Here is a 25403-nt window from a genome sequence, read left to right as displayed (position 1 = left end):
TGATAGTGGTAGTGATGGTGATGGTGGTGATGATAGTGATGGTGGTGGTGATGATGACAGTGGTAGTGATGGTGGTGGTGATGGCAGTGGTGGTGATGATAATGACAGTGGTGGTGATGGTGATAGTGGTGGTGGTGGTGATAGTGGTAGTGATGGTGATGGTGATGGTGGTGGTGGTGGTGATAGTGGTAGTGATGGTGACGGTGGTGGTGATAATGGTAGTGACAGTGATGGTAGTGATGGTAGTGGTGATGGTGATAGTGGTGTTGATGGTGATGGTTGTGATGATGGTGATGGTGGTGGTGACAATGACAGTGGCAGTGATGGTGGTGGTGGTGATGGCAGTGGTGGTGGTGATAATGACAGTGGTAGTGACAGTGGTGGTGATGGTGATAGTGGTAGTGATGGTGACAGTGGTGGTGGTGGTGGTGATGGTGATATTGGTAGTGATGGTGATGGCGGTGGTGGTGTTGGTGGTGGTGTTGGTGGTGGTAGTGGTAGTGATGGTGATGGTGGTGGTGATAATGGTAGTGACAGTGATGGTAGTGATGGTGATGGTGGTGGTGGTAGTGATGGTGATGGTGATGGTGGTGGTGGTGGTGATGGTGATAGTGGTAGTGATGGTGGTGGTGGTGGTAATGATGGTGATGGTGATAGTGGTAGTGATGGTGATGGTGATAATGGTAGTGACAGTGATGGTAGTAGTGATGATGATAGTGGTAGTGATGGTGATGGTGATAGTGGTAGTAGTAGTGATGGTGGTGGTGATGGTGATAGTGGTAGTGATGGTGACAGTGATGGTGACAATGGTAGTGACAGTGATGGTAGTGATGGTAGTGGTGATGGTGATAGTGGTAGTGATGGTGATGGTGGTGATGATAGTGATGGTGGTGGTGATGATGACAGTGGTAGTGATGGTGGTGGTGATGGCAGTGGTGGTGGTGATAATGACAGTGGTAGTGACAGTGGTGGTGATGGTGATAGTGGTAGTGATGGTGATGGTGGTGGTGGTGGTGGTGATAGTGGTAGTGATGGTGATAATGGTAGTGACAGTGATGGTAGTGATGGTAGTGGTAATGGTGATAGTGGTAGTGATGGTGATAGTGGTGTTGATGGTGATGGTGGTGATGATGGTGATGGTGGTGGTGACAATGACAGTGGCAGTGATGGTGGTGGTGGTGATGGCAGTGGTGGTGGTGATGGCAGGGGTGGTGGTGATAATGACAGTGGTAGTGACGGTGGTGGTGATGGTGATAGTGGTAGTGATGGTGACAGTGGTGGTGGTGGTGGTGATGGTGATATTGGTAGTGATGGTGACGGCGGTGGTGGTGTTGGTGGTGGTGGTGGTGGTAGTGGTAGTGATGGTGACGGTGGTGGTGATAATGGTAGTGACAGTGATGGTAGTGATGGTGATGGTAGTGATGGTAGTGGTGATGGTGATAGTGGTAGTGATGGTGATGGTGGTGGTGACGATGATAGTGGTAGTGATGGTGGTGGTGATGGTGATAATGTTTGTGATAGTGATGGTAGTGATGATGGTGATGGTGGTGATGATTGTGATGGTGGTGGTGGCGATGATAGTAGTAGTGATGGTGGTGGTGGCAGTGGCGATACTGGTGGTTGTGGTGGCAGTAGTGGCAACAGTAGCAGTACATTAGTTCATTTTGCACTGCTATAAAGGAATACCTGAGGCTGGCTAATTTACAGGGAGAAGAGGTTTTATTTGGGCCCACAATTCCACATCCTGTACAAGCATGGTACTGGCCTCTGCTTCTGGTGAGGGCCTGAGGAAGCTTCCATTCATGGCACAGAGCAAAATGGGAGCCGGAGGTCACACAGTGAGGGAGGAGAGGGGAGGAGGCACCAGCACTAATGAGAACTAACAGAGTGAGAACTCATTCATTCCCATGAGACGAGTACCCAGCCATTCATGAGAGATCCACCCCCATGACCCAAAACCTCCCACCAGGCCCCCCGCTAACACTGGGGATGATATTTCAACATGAGAGGTGGAGGGGACACACACCTAAACCACAGCAAGTAGTAACTTGTGTGAGAACAAATCTGAGTGCTTATGCGCCAAGCACTGTCCCAAGCGCTTCACACATATTATCTCATTTAATTCTCAGTTAAATCAATGAGATGTAGGTACCATTCTTAGTGTTATTTTACAGAACAGCAGGGCCAGACGGTGCCCTCCCCAGAGGTCTAGATGCCCCGAGCTCACAGACTCCAGCACCGGAGTCGGGCCACTCCTGAGGTCTCAGTTGCCGCTCCTGGGTACTTCTTCTCAACTTCTAGGCCACACTAGTCCAACCTCTTCACAGGCTGCCCCGGCACAGGGCAGGAGCTGCCTCCCTCCTCACACCTCCTGTTGCTTTACATTATCTTTGCCTCTCAAATGCTTCGCACTTGTCGGCCATTGTTCATAGCGATTCTTTCTGTTCCGGTGTGGCCTGTCTCCTGCCTGGACTGGGAATGACACAAGGAGGGACACAGCCCCGACAGCTGTGATCCAGCTTGGCTTGGGCTGCTATGCCACTAGTTCCCTTATCCCAGAGGCAGGCCGCCCATGTTTTTATTGTTGAAAATGCAAGTGAGGCTTGCAGTGAAGCCTTTCACACACCGGTTCTGTGATCAGTGAGGTCCACCGCCTCCTTCCCCTCCCACCCCGGCCTCCCCTCTCTTGGCCAAAGACCTGGCACAGAAAAGGTAATCCCTCTGCATTCCCGCTGCTCTGGGCACCTGCCCAGGCCCCTCTGCCTGGCTTTCATTGTTGGGGTACTTTTGGGTGCTGTGATGCCTACTCTCGGGGAACAGTTTTCCCTTAGTCCTCCCAGAGTCCCACTTCCACTCTCGCCCTCCCTCTAACCCCGCTTCCACGACACTTGTAGCCGATGCTCTGTTGCGTGGGGTTGAAATGATTTCCTTGTTTCACAGGGAATGGTTTTATTTTCACTGTTTCTTCATACTTTGTTGTTCGGGGGAGATTTCAAGAGAAAGAGTAGAATAAAAATGCTACTCTTCTGCCATCTTTGTGCAGAAACCATGCCAAGTTAACAACTGCCAGCAGGTTCTATACTGGGCCCTGGCTTCCCAGGGGATGGGACCACCTCACTGTGACCTCCTTAGGGCTGAAGCAAAGCCTTAGATGAGTGCAAGAACCACTCCTCGGGGGCAAGGTAGTAAGATGAACACATCAGACTTGCATTTTTAATAACTATTTAGCATGTAACAATTTGCCACTTATGGCCTCGCTCAATAAAAAATATACTTGTTATTCCATGTTGTGTGACTAGCACTGAAGGGAAAAAGGAAAAAAAATCCCACCAAAAAGGGAAGGATTCAAGACAAGAAAAAATAAAATGAATGTGCACCGAGAAGCTACAGGTGTTCCTGCTCCACCCCCACTCCCTGCTCTAGGCACACCTGGCCCTCCTGAGCAAAAACACAAGGTGAGCTGCCCCACGGCTCCCATCCCATGACCACGCACACAAATCACTAAAGGACAGGCCTGGGTCACTCCCCAGGGCAAGGCTCCTTCCAGGGCAGACATGGACCCACCGGGAGAATGGGTTAAACAATACAGATGCAAAGCTCCATGCTTTACTTCCTACAGACACAGATTTCTATCAAAATCAGTGGAAGAAATACGGGAATACAAGATACCCTGAAATTCTCCAGAGTGGTACAAGCCCAAATTCACCCTTTCTTATACACTCCAAACTCATCCTCTCATGACATAATTCTTTGCCTGCAAATTCCCCCAAGCTCAGCCCTGGGCCTTCCCTCAAGCTGGAACTAACCAGAGGGTCTATGGCTCTACCCCTAATAAACTTGGTTTTTCACATTAGAATGTCATTAGCGTGGGGAGGGGGCCCTCTGCCAGGAAGTACCGTGTGATTAGTACATCCTCTACTGGAAACTTAACCAGAACCAGTCAAACTCCCATTGTATGCCTGGTTCATCTCACCTATATGTCAAAAGCACGTAAAACACCCCCAAAAGCCTGCTAACTTGCTTTCCCTTTTTCATCCTCTGTCTGGTCTCACTAGTCTACAATTTCTCTAACTGTATTACATTACCCAGTTTTATTTCCACATATTACTCTTGATACCTTTCCCTCCTCCTATACAATACACTGCCCCTTTGATCAATGCACTCACTAGCCTCTGACACATCAGGTGTCCTGCCAAACACAACCTCCCTAGTTCAGTCTTGTAATGTATGTGCTAAATACTACCTCCCCTATTTATCCAAGAGGAAATCAAGGCACAGTAGTAGCAGTTCCCCAAGGGCAAATAGCTAAGCTAATAAATGGTGAAGTCCTAATTTCAACACAGGTCCCCTGACCCCAAACTATATGAGCTGGATGCATTACGGGTGGGATCCCAAACAGACTCCTTCCAGGCCTGCTAATGCTTCTCTCCCATTCATTGAAGAAATAGTTCTGCTGAGTAGCTGATGGATGCTGAGGCCTGGGAAAGGGCACTGGGGATACAGAGGTGTGTGCTTGGTCCCGCCGTCCTCTGCTGAGTGTCTTTCATGAAGAACTGGTTTCCCACTGTCATGACGGCACCAAGCCTCCCCGAGGCTCCTGCACTCAAGCTCTCAGCCTGCAAGCCCTCGCCTGACTTCTAGTGACTTTAACTGAATCCACAAAGTTTTTAGATTCTCTGAAAACGGAGTATTTAAAGTATCTCTTCTACAAGTAAACAATCCAAACACTCCCAGGGTCAAAGCTGCTCACGATACCTACCTTTAGTGGTGAGAACTTTCGAGGTGACCTCCAGTTTCTCCAATGGTTCCATTCCAATATTTTCCAACTTAATGATTAGTTGCTGACTTTCTCCATTGTAAAGCTGGACAGATACATTAGTAGATATTTCATCACCAGAAGAAGGTTGCAATGAATGTGCAGATCTAAAATAATAAGAAGAAATTTAAAGAAGAAATAAGGAAGAAGCCAGGCCATTTTAGAATTACTCACATCGGGCAGAAAAATCGCCATACTCATTCATGCATTTCAGAAATGGGGGCTACGAAATCTTGGCTTCACACATGGAGTTCAGTACCCAACTATCAGGAATGGAAAGTGAGCTGCCACATGCCTCATGCTTTCCTCATGAGACACGTCCAGGTCTTTGTGTGTCATAAACATGAACACCCTCACTCAGCATTCATTTCTCATGCGTATGTGAAGCATAAAAATACTTCATTACTAAGTTTGGAGGATAAAAATTAAACAATGAATTGATTCAAATAAACCATGAGGGCATTGTTCTCTCAAAATCTAAAAAATGTCATGCTTAGAAGTGCCTTGGGAAAATCCACAGATTTAAGAGGAAAAAGTATACCAACCATTCCAGCTGATAACATGAGAGCTGAGGTCAAAGAGAAATGAGAGGCTGTCCCACAGACCCCTTCCTACAGGTGCAAACCATGAGGAATGCCCACCAACACCTGGTGTCACACGAGGGCAGCTGGGCCAGGCTCTGGGCTCAGGCAGTATCTGTGGGGCTCCATCCTCACACCAGTCAGGTGAGGCCCTGGACTACAGGACAGGCCAACGCAGCCAAGCCAGATGAACATGCAGCGCAGAGGCCAGGGCCTCCCTGAGGCTCCGGCACTCAAGCTCTCAGCCTGTAAGCCCTCGCCTGACTTCTACTGATTTTAGCTGAATCCACAACGTTAACTGTCCTGGTTGTGTCCTTCCCAACCCACAGGCTGCAAACAGTGGGTTGGGAAGGAGGTCACTGGTGATCACAGAGAAAATATATCTGGTAGCACAATGGGGACAAACACCAGCGGACGACAAATAGAGGCATGTGACAGGTGAGGTTAAACACACACATGGCTCCCTGGAGAAGTCTGGCCACAGAACAAAGGGGCAGCCAGAGGAGGTGGCTAGAGCGGGGAAGCCGACATGTTCTCCTGGGGCCTGAAGGTTTCCTGAGTACCCCACTACCTTCTTCCTGTCCCTGAAGGATTTCCACAGAGAGCCACAATTAGTCCAACATACTTGAGCCAACATCGTGTGCTTAGTGCAATAAGAAATGGCTCAAGAAGTCGATTAAGCGGACTGTGGACCACCCCACCCCAAACACTCTCCAGCAGTCTTTCCGATGCCCAGCTCGTCCCGGCCCTGCTCCTGGTCACAGCGCACAGAATTGGAGTTCGATCTGCTTCCCATGCCGTGGGAGCACTTGGTGTCACACACTACTTGGTCCGAAGGACAGAAAAGAATGTTCCAGACTCACACTTCTGCCATCCAAGGCAAGAAATGCTGCTTAACACAAGCCAAGCTCATAGCGCTGGGCACGTGTTTCCTGGGGGCTTCCAGATGCAGACTCTGACAGAGGAGCTTCTGCGTCCAAACCAAATCTTGGTGAAATAATTGCATCATAAATCTAGGTGAGCTCCTTGGAATTTAAGTATCTTTAATGTTCATGAGTCAAGAAATAAACTTCCTCTGTCAAGGAAGGAAAATTGGATTTGTGTCCTTACCATAAAGGGGTTCTTCCCATCCTTTAGCAGGCAGCCTTTCTCAAGCAAAAGTTTGTAGTCAATATGGATTTGCAGAGAAGGCATCAGGAAAAAAATAAAACATGGCCAAGACTCAGGATTTTGTGTCTCAAACAACAGGATTTTGAGACAAAACAAAACAATGCTTGACCGGAAAGTCACAGGGCCTGGACCTGACACAGGCCCTGCCGGTCCCAGTTGCAGCGTCCCAGTTGTCATGAGCAGTGGAGCTTGGGTGGGACTCGGGCTGGCACTGAAAAGGAGCTGAGTTCTGAACAGGCCATGGCACTAAAGAGATGGCAGCAGGGACCCCACTCCAGCCAAGGTCAGGCCCCCAAGGAGGGGCTGCAGAGGTTGGGCAAAGGTCAGGTCCAGTCTCCTAGGAGGAGATGGGGACCAGGAGCTTCTTGGCAGAGAGAAACTCCAATGTGGGACTATGGGCAAACTGTGGGAGGTGGGAGTAAGGTCTATGCCAATGAGACTCTCTTGTTTAAGGAGATGGTCCCTAATATGTGGTCTGTGTTGGATGAGTCAGCCCCTGGGTCTGAGCAGCAGAGGAACTGCAGGGGGGAATCACCAGTGTCTGAAGCTTGGCACGCCTGTGTCCCCCGAGCACTCTGTGGGCTCAGCTGCCCTTCCTGTAGCTCTGTAGCTCTCCACTCCCCACCCCTGCACTGGACCAAAAGGTTTTTCAAGACAGGGACAATTTTTTTTTTTTTTTGAGATAGTCTCGCTCTGTCACTCATGCTGGAGCACAGTGGTGCAATCTCCACTCATTGCAACCTCCACCTCCCAGGTTCAAGCAATTCTCCTGCCTCAGCCTCCCGAGTAGCTAGGATTATAGCTTCATGCCACCAGGCCCAGCTAATTTTTTTGTATTTTTAGTAGGGATGAAATTTGGCCATGTTGGAAAGGCTGGTCACGAACTCCCGACCTCAGGTGATCCGCCTGCCTCGGCCTCCCAAAGTGCTAGGATTACAGGCGTGAGCCACTGCGCCCAGCCGTGACAGTATTTTTATTTCTGCATTATCAGCTCCTACCTAGCCAGGTACCTGGCACACAGCAGGTACTCACTAAGTATGTATTGAACAAATTAATAAGCATCTCAAACTTGAACCACTGTGCGACACAGAAAAGCACCCTAGCAGTAATCAAAATGGGCCTGGGACAGAGTGGCCTGCTGCACACTTCACGGCTGCCTCCTGGTGAGCCTCACCCTGTGCATGGCTGCCTGGCCATGGAGAAGGCAGGACAACGCATTTCCACAGGAGACACCATCAGGCCACCTGCTCCTGACCTCGGCCCTCGTCACTGTCAGTGCTCAACGCACCACTCCCGCCAGGCTCCATCTGGGCGCCTCCGACTCCCATCCTGGAATGCTCTCTGCCGCGTCCCACCCACTGCTTACCGGCTCTGCTCCTCTGCGTGTCTCCTCAGCAGAGGCCTTTCCTGAGAAGCTCCCTGCAAAGCAGGCCTCGCCATCTGACGCTGCTTCGCAAAGTGACCTGCCTTCTGTCTCTAAAGGCCTGCCTCTTCTGGACATCTCATCTCATCTGACCCGCTGTGTTTTCGTCACAGCACCGAATTCTCCTGCACCACGGTCTGTATTTGTTGGATTGGTTGACTCGTTGTTCCCTCTGCGTTTTCCTCCACGCTTGATGATCTGACCAAGTGTTGTGGATCTTGTCAGGCTCAGTAGAATACCACATCTTCTATGAAGCCTTCCGAACCCCAAAGACAGGGTCAACCTCTGCTTTGTTTTTATATTACAGGGCCAGTCAGCAAATTCGACTCTAGTTAGTCTGAGTACCTCCTTCCAGACTGTGAACGCATACAAGGGGAGCAGCCTAGGTCGAGGGCATTTTTTATTCATTGCATTTTTTATTCATTGCTAGTCCTATAGCACAGGGCCTAAAGCACATGGTAGGTGTCGATAAATGTTTATGAGTAAATTTAATGAATAAGTCACTGGAATGTTCATATTAGATTAATAACAATCAAAACTCAAAGAATAATCACATTTTATTTCAGGAAGTCACCTTAGAAAAATATATACATTATATACAATGTTTTAAAATAAGAAATAAAAAACAAACATTTTAACTCCAAATCGGTTCCACTGGACCCTCTCCTCCAGCCCCTGGTCCTCAGCAGGACCTGCTGGGATCCACATTCCTCCCTAGGGCCCAGGCTCAGTGCCGTGGTGGCTGCCGACAGCGGCACATCTTCTTGTTTTGAGGTAGGAGGTACCAGAGCATGCATGCACCCCCGTCACAGTGCATCCACGGGACAATAAAAATGGGGGGTCAGAGGCATTATCTTTGGAAACGATTCTAAACACAGGAGAAAAATGTGGGGTGGGCAAAGAGAAGCAGCTAGAGGACCTGCTTTCTTCACTGCCTTTTACAGCTGGCAGGGACCTTCAGGGAGGCCTTATTAGCAGGACAAATGACAAAGTTAAAGTACCTCTTCTCAAGTTATTTTTCCCTTTTGGTAGTAGCTGCCCTTAGCATTTCTTCGCCTTAAGCCACCCCCTGCCCTTTTGCTGGAGCACTGGCTGGGGCTCGCTAAGCTGGAGCCGGAGCCGCGATCTCCTTTATGAGCTCTCCGGGCTCACCTCCAGCTTTTGTTGGGTGGCTGGTGCTCTGTACAGGCCTGTAAGCACGTGCCATGAAACTGCAGCTGAAGCTGCTGTCCTTCCTAGCCTAGCGCCTATTGGCTGCCACAGTTCTACGGACAGCAGTGGCAGAATTCAGCAGCCAAAGCCAGAGCTGGGAGTCTGCGTGTCTGGCTGTTCAAGCTAATGGGCTCAGAAGTGTCCAGGCCCGGGAAGTCCTGGTGGCAGGCTCCGCGGAAATCATGTGTCCATCCAACACTGAAGTCTTGCCAAAATTCATCCTTCTAAGCAGTGTGTGGAGATATAAAATCCACCTAGCTTAAGTATGCAATGCAATCATTTTTGGTAAATTTATACATCACTGATACCCAGTGTTTTTTTGTTTTGTTTTGTTTTGTTGTTGTTTTGAGACGAAGTCTCGCTCTTTGTCCCCCAGGCTGGAGTGCAGTGGTGCGATCTCGGCTTTCTGCAACCTCTGCCTCCCAGGTTCAAGAGATTCTCCTGCCTCAGCCTCCCAAGTAGCTGGGATTATGGGCGCCTGCAACTACGCCCAGCTAATTTTTGTATTTTTTTAGTAGAGACGGGGTTTCACCATGTTGGCCAGGCTGGTCTTGAACTCCTGACCTCAGGTGATCTGTTGGCCTTGGCCTCCCAAAGTGCTGGGATTACAGGCGTGAGCCACAGGGCCCGGCCTGATACCCAATTTTAAAACACTTGCAGCACCCCAAAGAGATGCCACAGGAGTACTTCCAATCAGTTTAGTCCCCACACCACTGGCAGCCTCAGGCAGCCGCTGAGCTGTGTCCCGCCGCTAGAGACCTGCTTTCTGGATGTTTCACATCACAGGACTCATGCTCTGCGCCTCTCGCATCTGGCTTCTTGCACTCAGCAACTTGCCTCTGAGGCGGGTCTGCACTGGGGCGCATGCTCCTTGGTCCCTTCATTGCGGAGTGGTGTTCCACTGCAAGGACGCACCGCATTCTGCTGACCATTCACCAGCTGACGGCCATCTGGGCCCTTTCCAGTTTTCTGACTGTGGACGATGCTGCTAGGAACACTTGCGCACAGGTTTCTGTGTCAACATATGTGTTCCGTTGTCTTGAGCAGGTACCTAGGAGTGGAATTGTTGGGTCATACGGTAAACTTATGTGTAACTTCTGAAGAAACTGCCAATGTGTATTCAAAAGGGGTGTCCCATCAGCATCCCTATCGGCCTCGCATGAGGCGTCCAGCGTCTCCGAAACCTTGCAGCCCTGCTCTTGTGAGCCCCCTGAGCGGGTGTGAACCGGAGCCTCACGTGGTGCCAGTCCAGAGACTAAAGATGTCGACCATCCTTCCAGATTGCTTACGAGCTATTTGTATACCTTGTGGTGAAACAGCTACTCATGTTTCTTGTCCATTTTTAAAATTAGGTTGTACATCTTGTTTTTATTAAGTTTTAAGAGTTCTTAACGTGAATATAAGCTCTTTATCAGATATTTAATATGCAAATATTTTCTTCCAGTCTGTAACTTTCATTCTCTTAATGGTATCTTTGGAAGCGTAAAAGCTTTTAATTTTGATGAAGTCCAATCTGCAATGTTTTCTTCCAGGGATCCTGCTTTTGGTGTCACATCAAAGAACTCTGCCCAATTCAAGGTCATGATCATTTTCCTTTATTTTCTTCTAGAAGTTATATACTTTCAGCTTTTACACTCAGATCTATGATCCCTTTCCAGTAAATGTTGTCTGTGTTTCATTTTATTCCCCGATTATACATCGGTGTCTCCACCTCTCCTTCCTCTGTCAGAAGACCGCCCTGCCGGCCCCTGTACCCAACCAGTTCCCCCTCCCCCACATCGAGCTTGGTGTTGCCTCCTGGAAGAACTCTTCCCTGAGTTCGTGACCTCCCCCAGCACGTGGGACCTCCCCCATCAGAGTCCTGAGGACAGTGCACTGTGATTATTCCGCGACTTGTCAATTTCCCCGCTTGACAGAACTTCCCATGAGGACAGAGACCACGACTGTCATGATCACTGCTACAGCCCTAGCACCCAGCACAGCAACTGGCAAATGAAAGTGCCTATTAAACACATGAATGGGCTTTAAAAACATTTCAGAAAATCCCAAGACACATTTGATAAAAATGGCCCAAAGGGTATCCGTTAAGTGTTATTCGTAAGTGCAAAAATTAAGAACAGGCTGGGCGTGGTAGCTCGTGCCTATAATCCCAGCACTTTGGGAGGCAGAGGCGGGCAGATCACTTGAGGTCAGGAGTTTGAGACCAGCCTGGCCAATGTGGCAAAGCCCCATCTCTACTAAAAATACAAAAATTAGCTGGGCATGGTGGCGGGTACCTATAATCCCAGCTACTCTGGAGGTTGAAGCAGGAGAATTGCTTGAACCTAGGAGGTGGAGGTTGCAGTGAGCCAAGATTGTGCCACGGCACTCCAGCCTGGGCAACAGAGCAAGTCTCTGTCAAAAAAAAAAAACTGAGAACATCCCAAATTCCAATAGCAAGGAAATTAATGGGTATGCAATTTTGAGATATCTTTATGATACGCTTTGCTGAAGCAATTAAAATTGAATTTTCTCCAGAATTTGTAAAAGCATGAAGAAAAGCTTACATTATGTGGTTATGCAAAAAGTAACCTATAACACCATATATGATGTCATGTAATCTCAACTATTCAAATACTTATTTTTAAATAGGATGGATAAAACACTGGAAGGAAATACCACAACAATTTATATACTAATTGCTTCTGGGACTCATGAGATTTCTTTTTCTTTCTTCTTTATGTTTTCCTATAATGCTAAAAAACAAATAAGATCAAAAGTATTTCTTAGAAGATAAGAGTTGGCTGAGCACAGTGGCTCACACCTATAATCCCAGCACTTTGGGAGGCCAAGATGGGTGGATTGTTTGAACCCAGGAGTTCGAGACCAGCCCGGGCAACATGGCGAAACCCCATCTCCACAAAAAATACAAAAATTAGCCAGACATAGTGGTGGGAACTTGTAGTCCCAGCTACTCAGGAGGCTGAGGTGGGAGGATCGCTTGAACCTGGGAAGTGGAGGTTGCAGTGAGCCAAGATCACAACACTGCACTCCAGCCTGGGCAACAGAGAGGGACTCTGTCTCAAAAAATTAATTAATTAAATAATATAATATAAAAGTTTAATTAAAATCCCCCCCCTACTTTTTTTTTTTGAGATGGAGTCTCTCTGTGTCACCCAGGCTGGAGTGCAGTGGCACGATCTCGGCTCACTGCAAGCTCTGCCTCCCATGTTCACGCCATTCTTTTGCCCCAGCCTCCCGAGTAGCTGGGACTACTGGTGCCTGCCACCACACCCGGCTAATTTTTTTTTTTTTTTTTTTTTTTTTAAGTACAGATGGGGTTTCACCATGTTAGCCAGGATGGTCTCGATCTCCTGACCTCATGATCCACCCGCCTCGGCCTCCCAAAGTGCTGGGATTACAGGCGTGAGCCACCGCGCCCGACCAAAATTCCCTATACTTTTAAGGGAATTCCTAAATTCCCTAATTTTGTTTTTCGAAAGAATTACGATTCCAAGGCTAATTTCACATTCTGTTCTGATCATGGTAAGAGAGATGTCAAGTTTGTTCTATTTCGTTTTAAGCAAAGCATATTGATGTTGCTTATGTTAAAGAAATCCTTCACCTATATTCTAGTCATCAGAATTACAGGCTCTTTGTGCCATTAAAAAATACATATATAGAGAGGACCAAAAAAACCAACGATGCCTCAGAGCCGCTCTGGTCTGCGACCGTCGGACACACTACCTGGGCAGAGAGGTGCTGATCTGTAGTCTCGGCAAAGCGGGAATGACTTCGACTGTGGAGCCACTGGTTTTTACTCCCGGCAGGTTATCCAGCAAACAGTCACTGAACACGCCGAAGACCGTGGTATGGTAACCTGGAACAGAAAATGAGCATCTTCACTCCGCTGGCAAGGCTTTGGGTCTCACACCCACGGCCGAAGCAGTGCGAAGAGCACGGGGCTCCTCTCCAGATGACCTGAGTTCTGAAGTTGCCCAGGGCCCGCCGGCGCTCACCCACACTCCCGCCCTCAACCCTGTGACCCTCACTGGCCTTGTAGGTGATGGGGAGGATAACAGCATCTGCATTCCTGTTTCACAAGGCTGGCCTGGGTCCAAATGAAAGACTATATAAGTGAAGGTCCTTGTAAACCATAAATGTCTCCTTAATAATCAGTATCTCACCTCTTTACTCATTTGCTTTTCAGATTTACCCATCTCTAAAACGAGAACGTTAATATTATTTCCCAGGACATAATGTGACTTAATGAGCATTTGAAAAATGCTTCAAACCCTTCTGTTGAAAGATGAAAGTTCACGAACCAATTGTTATTGTAGCTGCTGCTGATAACGGCAGATGTGCTGTATGTGTATAAGCACCATAATTTAAGATTAGCAAATTTCCCATGTTAAAAAAAAAAAAAAAAAAGGCCACTGGTTAGATAAGCACTTGAAATTGTTTAAGCAAAGCTTTAAAATGGCTTTCAAAATTTCACAAGATAATTACTATAAACAACATTCACTCTATAACAAAATTAAACAATACCCCGTGGCTAGATGCCTAGGGTGACACCATTTTTGCATTCATATGAAACTATTCCATACTAAAAGGAGAGGCAGGCACTCCCTCAAGGGCAAATCAGGGACCTTACACGGCCTCAATCAGCCCTGCGCTCACCTCCTGCCAGCCTGAAGCTGCCCTATCAACGTAACTCCCATTCAGAGCGGCCACGCTTCCTCTAAAGTATACCTCTTCAAAGACATCTTTAACTGGCAAACATTCTCCTCCCCAGAACCACATCCGGCACTAATGTCCTTTCTATAAAACCTGGTATGACGTGGTTTGGTCTGCTAAGCAGCCATTGTTTTGCAATTCTTAATTTAAACCGTTTTCCTTTTCTTACCCGTTGCTTAAAATAACTGCCATACAACCCAGAAGTCTGATGACAAATAGTACATTACAATGTCTGATAATACGAGGTCAGTCCTTTCGACTTCGTTCCCAAAGCGGGCCAAAAATGGACACTCCCCAGTGTGGACCCAGGATAAACAACTAAGAACTGTGTGTGGTTAAGGCTCTGACTCCTCATCTGTGAACATACTAGCTACGGGTTACATGTTATTCGGAATCAAGCCCTTCACTCCTCATTACTCCTCTCTCATCTATTCATATCTCCTATGCTCCACTGCCAGGCCTTGGCTATGGGGCCTACCTCTGTCCCTGTCTTCCTGGGTCATCGCTGAAGCTTGATCACTGGTGTCCCTGCCTCCAGTCCTTCCCATGTCAACAGGGGTCCTGGATCCTGAGGATGGCTCTGAACAGCCCAACCGACCACATCTCTCTTCAAAGAATGCAGCAGCCCCACTGCCCTCCGGAGAAAGCCGGCATCCTTTGGCACAGTGTGTAAGACCCCAGGTCGGCACTCTGCCTCCCTTCCAGCCTGTCTCATCCCTGCCACCCTGGCCTGGACCACCCACTCTGACCATCCCCAGGTTCCCCAAATGCACCATGTTCTCTCTTACCACCACGTTGTTCTTTCTGCCTGGAACTCTCTTTCTGCCCCCTGTGTACTCCCCCCACAGCCCAGCCCCATTCATTTGAATAGTCCCTAGTTAGCCTTCAAGCCTCAGGGTCACTGACCAACCCACTCTCCCCACTGGGTCCATGCCCAGAGTCATTTGCTCCCACGGCCATTCCACTCCATCTTCCCACTTGGGGCAGCACACCCTCACCTACAATGACACCTGCCTCACTCACCCGTAGGGAGCACCCTTCCAGCAAACGTTTGCTCTTCCAGCCAACAAACACATACTGAAGACCACTGTGTGCCAGGCTCCATACTAGGCATGGAGCTACAGCTGAGCCAGACACACAGGGCCAGCAAGGAATCTATCGCACAGAGTCAGGAAGGAGACTACCGACCAGGGGCCTAGACCAGCGAGCACACACCGAGGAAGGCTCCTGGAGGAAGGGAAGCCTGTGCTGAGGACTGAGGGAAGCCCAGGAGCCAACCAGGGTGATAAGCACTCAATGCGGCACAGGTAAAGCCTCAGAAAGCCTGGAAAACTGCCAGAACTAAAGAGTCTTCGGAGACTGAAGGAGGAGCAGAGGGGCAGAGAGGAGGTTGCGGAGGCCAGCAGGCACCAGACCACAGTGGGCTCCAAAGCAACACTTAAAGACCGGGCCTTGATAACAAAGGCCTGGCGACAGCTGCGAGGCTCCCAGTTGAGAGATGTCAGGAGCAGATTCGCACTAGGAAGATTGCTGGGCCACAGATGGGAAGTGGGTCTATTAGCAAGCAAGACCAGGGCAAAAACACCAGTCCCAATGCTTTTCTGACAAACCCTAGAAGAGTTATAATCTGCAAGACAGGAAGGGGCAGTGGAGGTGGACAGAAGTGGCAGTTCTCAGGAAGCACTGAGGGAGGGGACGTGGGGGTGCTGTGACAGACAACGAGGGTCAAGGATGATGCCCAAGAACCCATTAGGGCAAATGGCTGATGGGGATGCCTGCGCTGAGATGGAGGCTTGACGGGGGCAGGGGCAGCTTTGGGGAGGCGAGGTAGGGAGTTCTGGTTTGCACCTATTGTATGAGAGGTGCCCAGGAGACAGCTGGGAAGGGCTGGAGGTGCAGGCTGGGAAGAAGCCCAGCCCTGGAAATCATCTGCACATTGGAGGAACTGGAAGACAGGAAGGTCAAGGGCATTGGTGGGATCACCTAAGGTAGCCTGTGGAAGAGAAAGAGTTAACAGGGCCAGGGAACACAGGATGAGGGGTGGGGAAGGAAAGAAGTGGGGTGTGAGGAAGGCCTGGCTGAGAGGGGTGGGCTGCAGAAGACAAGAGAGACCCAAATAGAAAGGCCAGAGAGGCGGTAAAGCATCCAGAGGGGCAGGCTCACAGCAGCCAGAGGAGAGGGCATGCCTAGTGGAGGGTCAGCCAGGGACTCAAAGGGCACTGAGGAGCGAATTTAGGGGAAAAAAACTGAAAAGTAGGCCCTGGATTTAGCCCAAAAAAATACTGCTTGTGACAGGAGTTTTGGTGAAGTGAAAAGGGCTGAGTCCAGGATGCAGAGGGTTAAAGGCCCCCTGCAGAGGCGGAGCTTCAGCGTGTGTAGACACCCTCGGAGGAGTTCCAGCCAGAAGGAGCAGGAGGAAGGAAGGCTCACTGGAGGGAGACGAAGCAGAGGGAGGAAGGGCATGGGCAGTAGGGTCAGAGCACAGGAAGGACCCCTCCCACCACCACACATCCTGCACCTCACGAACAGGTTTTTTTCATGCTTCCTGAAGAAACACGGTCTTCATTATCTTCAAACTGGTTAGGACTGGCAGGACGGGCCATCGGCTCTGGACCTCACGGAGGCCATGCAAGGGTGCAGCAGACCCTCCTGAGCAGGAATCATGAAGGGACTCTCCTTACCATTCACAGTGATCGTTCCAGTCGTCTGCGGGACCCCGACGAGCGTCACTGGGTACAGACCAGATTCAGCCGGAAGAGAAAGCGCCGCAGGGAGAGACTCAAACTCCACTCCGCTGGTGAGCAGCCCCTAAAACGAGCCACGCGGCATCGTAAGCCCAGACCAAACCCACTGTGCGCTCAGTTCCAAATGCGCCTTAAGAACTGGCTATGGCACATCTGGAACTGCTGGAAGAAAATGACCAACAGTCTTTATAGAAACCCACAGAGAACTTCAGAGACAGCGAACAGTGTAACACAAAACCACCTAAACACGGTAGGCACGGCGGGTGCTCAGGCGATAAACCACAGATCCACTTGGTTTTAGCCCTGTTTGCGGTATGTTTGATATTTGTTTTATCATTTTACCAAATGGGAATGTGAACACAAAGAGAAAATATTTTATTTATAAACAAAAACAAATAAAAACATGACTGGGCATGGTGGCTCACACCTGTAATCCCAACACTTGGGAGGCCAAGGTGGAAAGAACACTTGAGCCCAGGAATTCAAGACCAACCTGGGCAACATAGTGAGACCCCAACTCTACAAAAAAATTTAAAATTAGCCGGGGAAGGTGGCACGCACCTGTGGCCCCAGCTACTTGGGAGACTGAGGTGGGATGATCACCCAAGCCCAGGAGGCTAAGGTTGCAATGCTCACACCACTGCACTCCAGCATGGGGGACAGACTGAGACTCTATCTCAATCAATCAATCAATACAATGTGGAAATATGCCACGAGTTAATATCCCTGCCATACATCTATGAGTTATCAACTTATTTCAGTATGTACTAAGCTTGCTAGTACAGGCACTAAGCTTGCTAGTGAACAAGACAGGCAGATTCCCTGGCCTCAAGATGGTGGCCCATGATTGGAAGCAATGCAGGTATGTCGGCCCTCAGGACTTCTCAGCATTGTAATAGAGGTCCTACTCAGGGCACGAAAGCAAGAAAAAGCAAGAAAAGGCATAAAGGCAATTACTCACAGAAAACAAAACCAGGGTCATAGAAAACACTATGGAGCCTACAATGAAACTTGAACTTTCTAGTACAGTTAGCAAAGTGATACAGTCAGAAAAAAAAAAGGAGTTATTTCTATAGTTTAGCAATAAACAATTGGGGAAAATATCATTAACATGCGATCAAAACCATCAACTATATTAGAATAAACCGAACAAATGATGGCAAGGTTTCACAACAGTTACAGAACACTGCGGAGATAAAGAAGCCCTGGGAGAAGGAAGAAATCCTGGATTCTTCTTAGCGGGTTGGTTTTCTGCAGTGGTATGGTCAAAGCTACCCTGCAACTATCTCAGATAGGACAGGACTGAGCATCTGAGTAGATGTGCTGATGTTGGGAGCCCGAGTCTCACTCGGGAAGAAATGACACACATGGATGCAGGAAGGCAAGACCCCTCTGAAGAAGTGCTGGAAAGCAAGGGCAGATGCTACACGCATATCTGTGGTGCAGACGCAGGGATATACACATGTGTACATATATGTAGGCATATGGGCTTAGATATATATGTGCGTTCTCATGTATGTGTATATGCATACAGACTTTTCCTAACTCTGTCTACAGAAAGCACCCAGAAGCAAAGCCACTCTCTCGGCAGTGAGTACACTTAGTGCCTGGACTTGGAGCCAAGGTGTGAAATGATCTATGTGTGGAACAGATGTAGCAGGCAAGGGTGGAAGCCGAGGAGCCAATTGTCTCTAGGCAAATATATTGGCATTTATTTCCTTTGAAAATAGCTAAAGCAATATGGCCAACTGTGAACATTTTTTAAATGTGAATGGTGGATATGCGTGTGTGTAGTATTCCCTGTAACATTTGGTATGTTTAAAATACTTCCTAATTTAATTTTTAAAACTTTGCCCATGAGTTGTGGGCTATCTCCATGTGGTACTTTTTATTTTATTCCCTGCTCTTCCTCATTTGTTATAATAAGCACATATTGTTTTTAAACCAGATAAAAATGAAAGCTACATTTTAAGACCAAAAAAAAAAAAACAAAAAAATGTGTAAGAAAGAGCAGCAGGCATTTGATACTTTAACCACTTTGGGAAAAATTCTCTAAACTGCTTCTCCCTACTAAGGCTGAGACAGAAAGCCACAGGTAAGGCCTGAGCCAAATCCTACTGCAGGTCATTCCTCACCCAATAGGAGGAGAAGCACTCCTCCCAAGTACACCTCAAGACTACAAGCTGAACATCCAGCTGAGCCTCCAGGAGCTTCCAGGAGTTGCAAGCTGCAACTCAGCCTGTACTCACGGCCAGACTGTCACATCTGTCCCAGGAACCCTTCCCTGACTCTCCAGGGCCAGGCAGACTCCCCTCCACATCAGGCCTGCAACACCTCATGCACCCCAACAGAGCCTTGATCACAGTCACAGCAGGGACCAGGGCCTGACCATCTCTGTCCCCTCAGGGCCTTGCCTGAGGCCTGACGCGTGGCAAGAGCACTCACCGAAATACCTGCATGAAGAGCCTGCCTCTTACCCTGAACACCAGTCATAAAACTCTAAAAGACAATGTCCACTCTTGCATCATCATCCTTTGCGTGCAGCTGAAAAGTTACACAGCAGCACCACACAGCAATGCAGAGAAGACTCGAGGGATGGAACCTACACTGGTGTGGGGAGGGTCTGTTCTGAAAACATAGAATCAGCTTAGAGGGCCAATACAAATCTCCTTCCCCCTGACTAGAGAATTGGGTAAGCATTTCCAACAGAAGAGATTACAAAGTGAATCTTTCACACCCTACACAAAGCATAGAAATGGAATATCAGGATTTCAAAACAAGAGAAAGCTGATGATGGTGGTGTGGTCATTTATCCTCCCATTCCACAGCTTGTTCTTCCCCGGGGCCTTGATCATCTTATCATCTTGCAGCGATAAAATAATGCCGATATCATTGAGTAGCAGGCATAACGTGGACTTTGCAACCTCAACTCATCTCATGTAAGCTTCAAAATGATTATTTCACATCTTATACCCAATCAACTAAGCTCAGTATGTGTTCAAATCAGAGGTTTCTTTGTAGGTTCAAATATGTATTGAGAATCAAGCCTAAAGACACAGGAATAACAAAACACGGTCTTCATTCACAATAAGCTTATATGCTTTGACAAAACAAACATAAAAAGAGACACATATCATAAGATGTGTGCCTCAGACATTAAGTAAAAACCTGCTTGAATGAGAAGTTTGTGTGTTAGCCCAGAAAGATCAAATGATGGGTGATACATACCATGTTTTCAACCCGAAGTTCAAATGGCATTGGGTTATACACCATCAGCTGAACTTCACACACATCTCCTTGAACCCACTGGAAATCTAGAAAATACACACAAACACACGTCAACAAATCCATGTATTCGTTGGCATTTTTTCACTTTCCACATGATTTCCAATTATTCCTCTGGCAATTTATATTCTCAACGAGGCAGCAGGCTCTATGATCATCTTGAGATGGGTAAGTCAAGCTGCTTTTTCCACCAGCTTTCTCTGAAACAAAGCAAGGCAGCCGTCACTAGCGCTTTGATGCCACATGAATGGCGCTTGTCGTCACCTTCAGCGGGCTGTATTCATGCCAGCATCTGTCCAGATGGCACTGTTCTTGGTACAGAGCCATAAGACACACCGTGCTTCACGGGGCCCAGAGGCTGGCAACACAGGAAGATGGCACTGGGGTCACTTGTGAGTAATATGGAGTGTGATTTGCTCTATTCCCCTAAGATTGTGGGGGGGCAGAGGGGCTTCTCCTCCCCACCCACTCCCAGGTCAACTGCAGTTCAGTACCTGCTCAGGGGCAGAATTCTGATGACCTCCAAAACCCCCAGCCTTGGTGTGCACAACCTGGTGTGCATGCACGGTGTAATCCCCACTTTCAGTGTGAATATGATGATTAGGCTGTATTGTAAAAAAAAGGTGGAAAGATTTTACAGATGTGATTGGGACCCCAATCAGTTGACTCCGAGTTAATCAAAAGGAAGGTTGTCCTGGATGGACTTGTTCTAATCAGATGAGACCTCACAGGAGACCATGGCCTTTCCTAGAGGGCCTGTGGAGGGGACCACACGGCAAGGGCCTAAGAGCAGTCTCTAGGAGCTGACAGCAGCACCAGCCGACAGCGGGGAACTGAGAGCGGCACCAGCAGACAGCCGGGAGCTGAGAGCGGCACCAGCAGACAGCCGGGAGCTGAGAGCGGCACCAGCAGACAGCCGGCGAGAGAACGGGGACCACGGGAAATGAATGAAGAACCACCTGAGGAGTCATGACAGCAGGCCCTTCCCTTAGTTGAGCCTCCAGATGAGGACACAGTCCCAGATGACACTTGGATTTCAGTCCTGTGAATCCCCGAGTAGAGGACCCAGCTGAAGCCCACACAAATCATGAGGAAGTAGATTTGTGTTGTTTTAAGCTACTGAGTCTGTGGTCATTTGTTACAAAGCCACAGAAAGCTAATTCAGCATCTGTCCCAATTTCCATCAACCCCTCCTCCCTTTACAATCCTCTCTTAGGCAAACCCGAAGGAATTTCAGAATCAATCAACAGGTGGCAGGCATGTGTTAGGTGTGAGGCACTTCCACACAAGTTATCTCATTACTCAGCATGAGGACCTCCTGAGATAGGTATGATAACCCCTATCACTGCAAGGCAAACACTCAAGGTCCAAAGAGGGTAATAAATTGGCCCAGGAACCACACAGCAAGCGAGAGAAGCTGCTGGATTCAGGCCTCTGAACTCAGAGGCATCCCAAGCAGACATGCGTGGCTAACAGGGCGGTGGAGGGCTTTTTCTCTAGCAGATGAGAAAGTCTCTTGACCAGAATTATTCAACTTTCACAGAGCTTTCATAAGCATGTTCTCAAGACACAGCTTTTCCCACACACTCTGCACCAAGCACCCTGCAAAGAGATGAGGACTGACTCCACCACACCTATGACATCTGACCCAGAGCTGGCATGTTGACATTGCATGAATTAATACAGTGTCCACCTGGTGAGCTAACAGCTCCCCTAATGCTTGCACCACCATGTACTCATCTGAGCCTCTGGACAATGCAGTGAATGGCTACAGTCTATGTCAGTAACACAAATGTTATGCCCGTTCTGCAAAAAAGGAGAACCCCCCTGACAGGCTGGCCTGCCTGCCCGTCCTATGGTCCTGAGAGGCAAGAGAACTGAAATTCGAACTCCAGTCTGTCTGGCTCCAAAACCTACGCTCTTTTCACCCTACTGTTTCACCTCTCAGGACTCCGGAAACTCAGGTCTTGTCCTTTCCTCATCCCAGCTTCCATGCCCCCCACTTTCTAGGCCCACCAGCTTCTGAGGACCTTCAATGGTGGGGGGCTCACTCGCCCCCCTCATTCATATAAGTCAGTGGCCAGAGCACAACATGCTCCCACGCCATCTGCCCCCGGCCTCACCCAGCCTGCCCGGGGCCACTGATGGTCAGCATCCCGGCCCACTCCTCACCACAAATGAAGAAGGTCACTCTCTTTAAACAAGTGGCTAATGCCTGGCAATTAAGAAATTGCTTGTCTTATCATGGTCATGATGATAATGATGATGATAATAAGCCATTTAAAAAATCATTTTCTAGGGTACTGAAAAAATAATGTACACTTAGACGGTCCATGTCTACTAAAGGGTAAATCTAAAATAAATCGTTGATTACATAAAAATTTTTTTTTTTTTTTTTTTTTTTTTTTTTTTTTTTTTGAGACGGAGTCTCGCCCTGTCACCCAGGCTAGAGTGCTGTGGCCTGATCTCAGCTCACTGCAAGCTCCGCCTCCCGGGTTCACGCCATTCTCCTGCCTCAGCCTCCCGGGTAGCTGGGACTACAGGCACCGCCACCTCGCCCGGCTAGTTTTTTGTAGTTTTTTAGTAGAGACGGGGTTTCACCGTGTTAGCCAGGATGGTCTCGATCTCCTGACCTCGTGATCCACCCGTCTCGGCCTCCCAAAGTGCTGGGATTACAGGCTTGAGCCACCGTGCCCGGCCTTTTTCTTTTTTTTTTTTTTTTGAGACGGAGTATCACTCTATACCCAGGTTGGAGTGCAGTGGTGTGATCTTGGCTTACTGCAACTTTCATCTCCCGGGTCCAAGCAAGTCTCCTGCCTCAGCCTCCAAAGTAGCTGGGACTACAGGTGTGCGCCACCACGCCTGGCTAATTTTTTTTGTATTTTTAGTAGAGACAGGGTTTCGCCATGTCGGCCAGGCTGGTTTCAAACTCCTCACCTCAACTAATCCCCCCACCTTGGGCTCCCAGAGAGCTGGAATTACAGGCGTGAGCCACTACGCCCGGCCTGAAAAGTGATTTTTGCTGAAAGAAGGAGATAACCCCTTTCCACCCTCAGCATGTCAAAGCACACGGTGGCGGCCCTTCCTCACTATTTTGTCCCAGAAGTAGTGGGAAGGCACAAGAATTAGCATCTCTGAAATGCCTTCGTCTCAGGCCCTGCCCTCCCTGTTGTGGGACACACTGTGCACGCTGTCATCTGTGACCCATAGCATCGGGTGGTAGCGTTTATTGACAAGTTTGTCTCTTTCTGCTACACTGTATGAACCCACGTGGTGGGAAAGACTCCTGATTTATCAATGCATCCCCAGCACGTAGCACAGGGCATATAACTGCTACCAAACATGTTACTGAATCGCTGCCAGGGACTTTAGAAACATTATCTCCCTTGATCCTCAGAACTACTCTCCGTGTCAGCTTCTAATGTCCCTATTCCACAGAGGGCATGACTGCAGACCACACAGGCGTGATCAGTTGTCCACAGTCACACAGTGGGGAGCTGCAGGGCCAGGCTGCAGCCCAAGTCCACCTGACAGCCACAGCCTCTCCAGGCCACCACGCTGCCTCTGGGTCAGCAGTTGACCTTGGCACCAAGCCTGGCAGCACCACAAAGACCTATCACAAATGACAGAAGGCCTTCAAGCCAACACACTCACACTGAGGCCGCTGTTGCAGCCATCTTCGCATGGATGTAGCTCAGATGATGGCCACACCAGCCAACACACAAAGACTCGGGAACTATTCCCAGTTAAAGTGGAAAATGGTCTCAAACGCTGCCCTCAAGAGTTTCTGCATCTCTAAGACCCGATGCCACCTGCTGTGATGATACCTCCCCCAATTATACACCAAGGTTCATTGAGAGAGACTGGAAATTTAGGTTAAAGTTATGGGATCTGTCAAGCCTCTGGGCAAGCACTCACTGATCAGTACACTGCCAAAAAGATACTAGAAGCCATGGGATATAAACTACACTTTCCTACCACACAACCGTTATATCTCAGAAAAAAATCCTACATCATCCACTGAATTCGTCCTCAGCCCAGATGAGCAGGTACTTCTTACTATGGTGAGAAGCCATATTATAAAGGGAAAAGGCCCTGGGCATCGAGTCCTGCAACCTGGCATGGCGCCTGGGGGCTGTCACTGACAAACTGTCTGACCTGGAGCAGGTACTTATATTCGTTCAGTCTTAATTTTCTTATCTGCAAATAGGGAGTATAATGATGCCTGCAGCATCAGCATCAAATAGTTTTAAGAATCACTGGATGATGTTTGCTTAAGCCCGCTTCAACAAATACAGACTGTAATTTTCATAAAAAGAATGCTCGGCAATGTCTGTTTATTTGTTTTTTGAGATAGGGTCTTGCTCTGTCACTCAGGCTGGAGTGCAGTGGTGCAGTCTTGGCTCACTATAGCCTCAACCTCCTGGGCTCAGGTGATTCTCCCACCTCACCCTCCCAAGTAGCTTGGACCACAGGCGCCCACCACCAGGCCTGGGCTAATTTTTCATATTCTGTGTAGAGATGGGGTTTTGTCATGTTGACCAGGCTACTCTCGAACTCCTGGGCTCAAGCAATCCACCTGCCTCAGCCTCCCAAAGTGCTGGGATTACAGGCGTGGGTCACCACGCTCGGCCAACAACTTCTTAAGATTGAAAAGGAAAAGCAGAGAGGCAGGGCTTGCAATCCATGCCATCAGTGGCACAGGGCCCTGCGCCCTGGCATCTGGTTGGACGCTCTGCTGTTGCTGTCTTCAAATTCTTAGTGATGTCTGAACAAAGGCCCTGTGTTTGCATTTTGCACTGGGCTCTACAAATCACATGGCCCATCCTGACAAGGGGAGTCTTACACCTCCAGTCTCTTAAATCACCTCTAGAAGTTTTTCTCAACAAAAGGACTGAAGCTTTTCTCAAAAGTTCTGTAGGGGAGATAGCTCATCACCAACCCTGATGAGAACAGAAAAGAGCAGCCAGAGACTCTAGAAGGTCCCAGGGGAAGAGCCTCAGCACTCGTAGGACAGCGAGTCCCGGGCCAGGGGAGACAGAGGAGCCCTGAGGGTGGCCCGCCCATCCCCACAGAGCTCAGAAGACGCCCTCCAGAGAGGAAAGGTGGAGTTCCCACAAGAGGCCAGAAAACGACGTCCCCAAAACACAGCGAGGACGGGATTTGTACAGCTCTCTCCTGCTTACTGCAACACACGCTGGAGTATATCATATGGGGCCGCCATCAGGCCCTGCCCGTTCATGCACCACGTCCACCCAGCGCCTACGCCTCCTGTCACCTCGTGTTCTCCAGAGCAGAGAAGCAGTGTCAGGAGAGACAAGGCTGGGGTGTCTTTCAGAATCAAGAGACTAAAAATGGCATTTTAAAAATGCATACACACACTCACACACGCATACACACAGGACACACACACACGCACACATACATGCATACACACATACACACATGCATACACA

The 25403-nt window shown here is 48.7% G+C and overlaps 1 protein-coding gene across 1 annotated transcript in view; it reads right to left on the bottom strand.

The window, feature by feature from the left end:
- Window positions 1-25403, bottom strand: part of TRAPPC9 (trafficking protein particle complex 9) — a 727471-nt gene that overhangs the window by 538754 nt on the left and 163314 nt on the right. The window contains 4 exon segments of the mRNA XM_011938129.1: window positions 4760-4923; window positions 12929-13061; window positions 16600-16726; window positions 19891-19976. Coding sequence (XP_011793519.1) covers window positions 4760-4923; window positions 12929-13061; window positions 16600-16726; window positions 19891-19976 — 510 coding nt within the window.

This window comes from Colobus angolensis, unplaced genomic scaffold (genome assembly GCF_000951035.1).
Source record: "Colobus angolensis palliatus isolate OR3802 unplaced genomic scaffold, Cang.pa_1.0 Scaffold17, whole genome shotgun sequence".
NCBI lineage: Eukaryota > Metazoa > Chordata > Mammalia > Primates > Cercopithecidae > Colobus > Colobus angolensis.
Note: the sequence above shows the minus strand (reverse complement) of the source record. Positions and strands in the feature narration are given on the sequence as shown.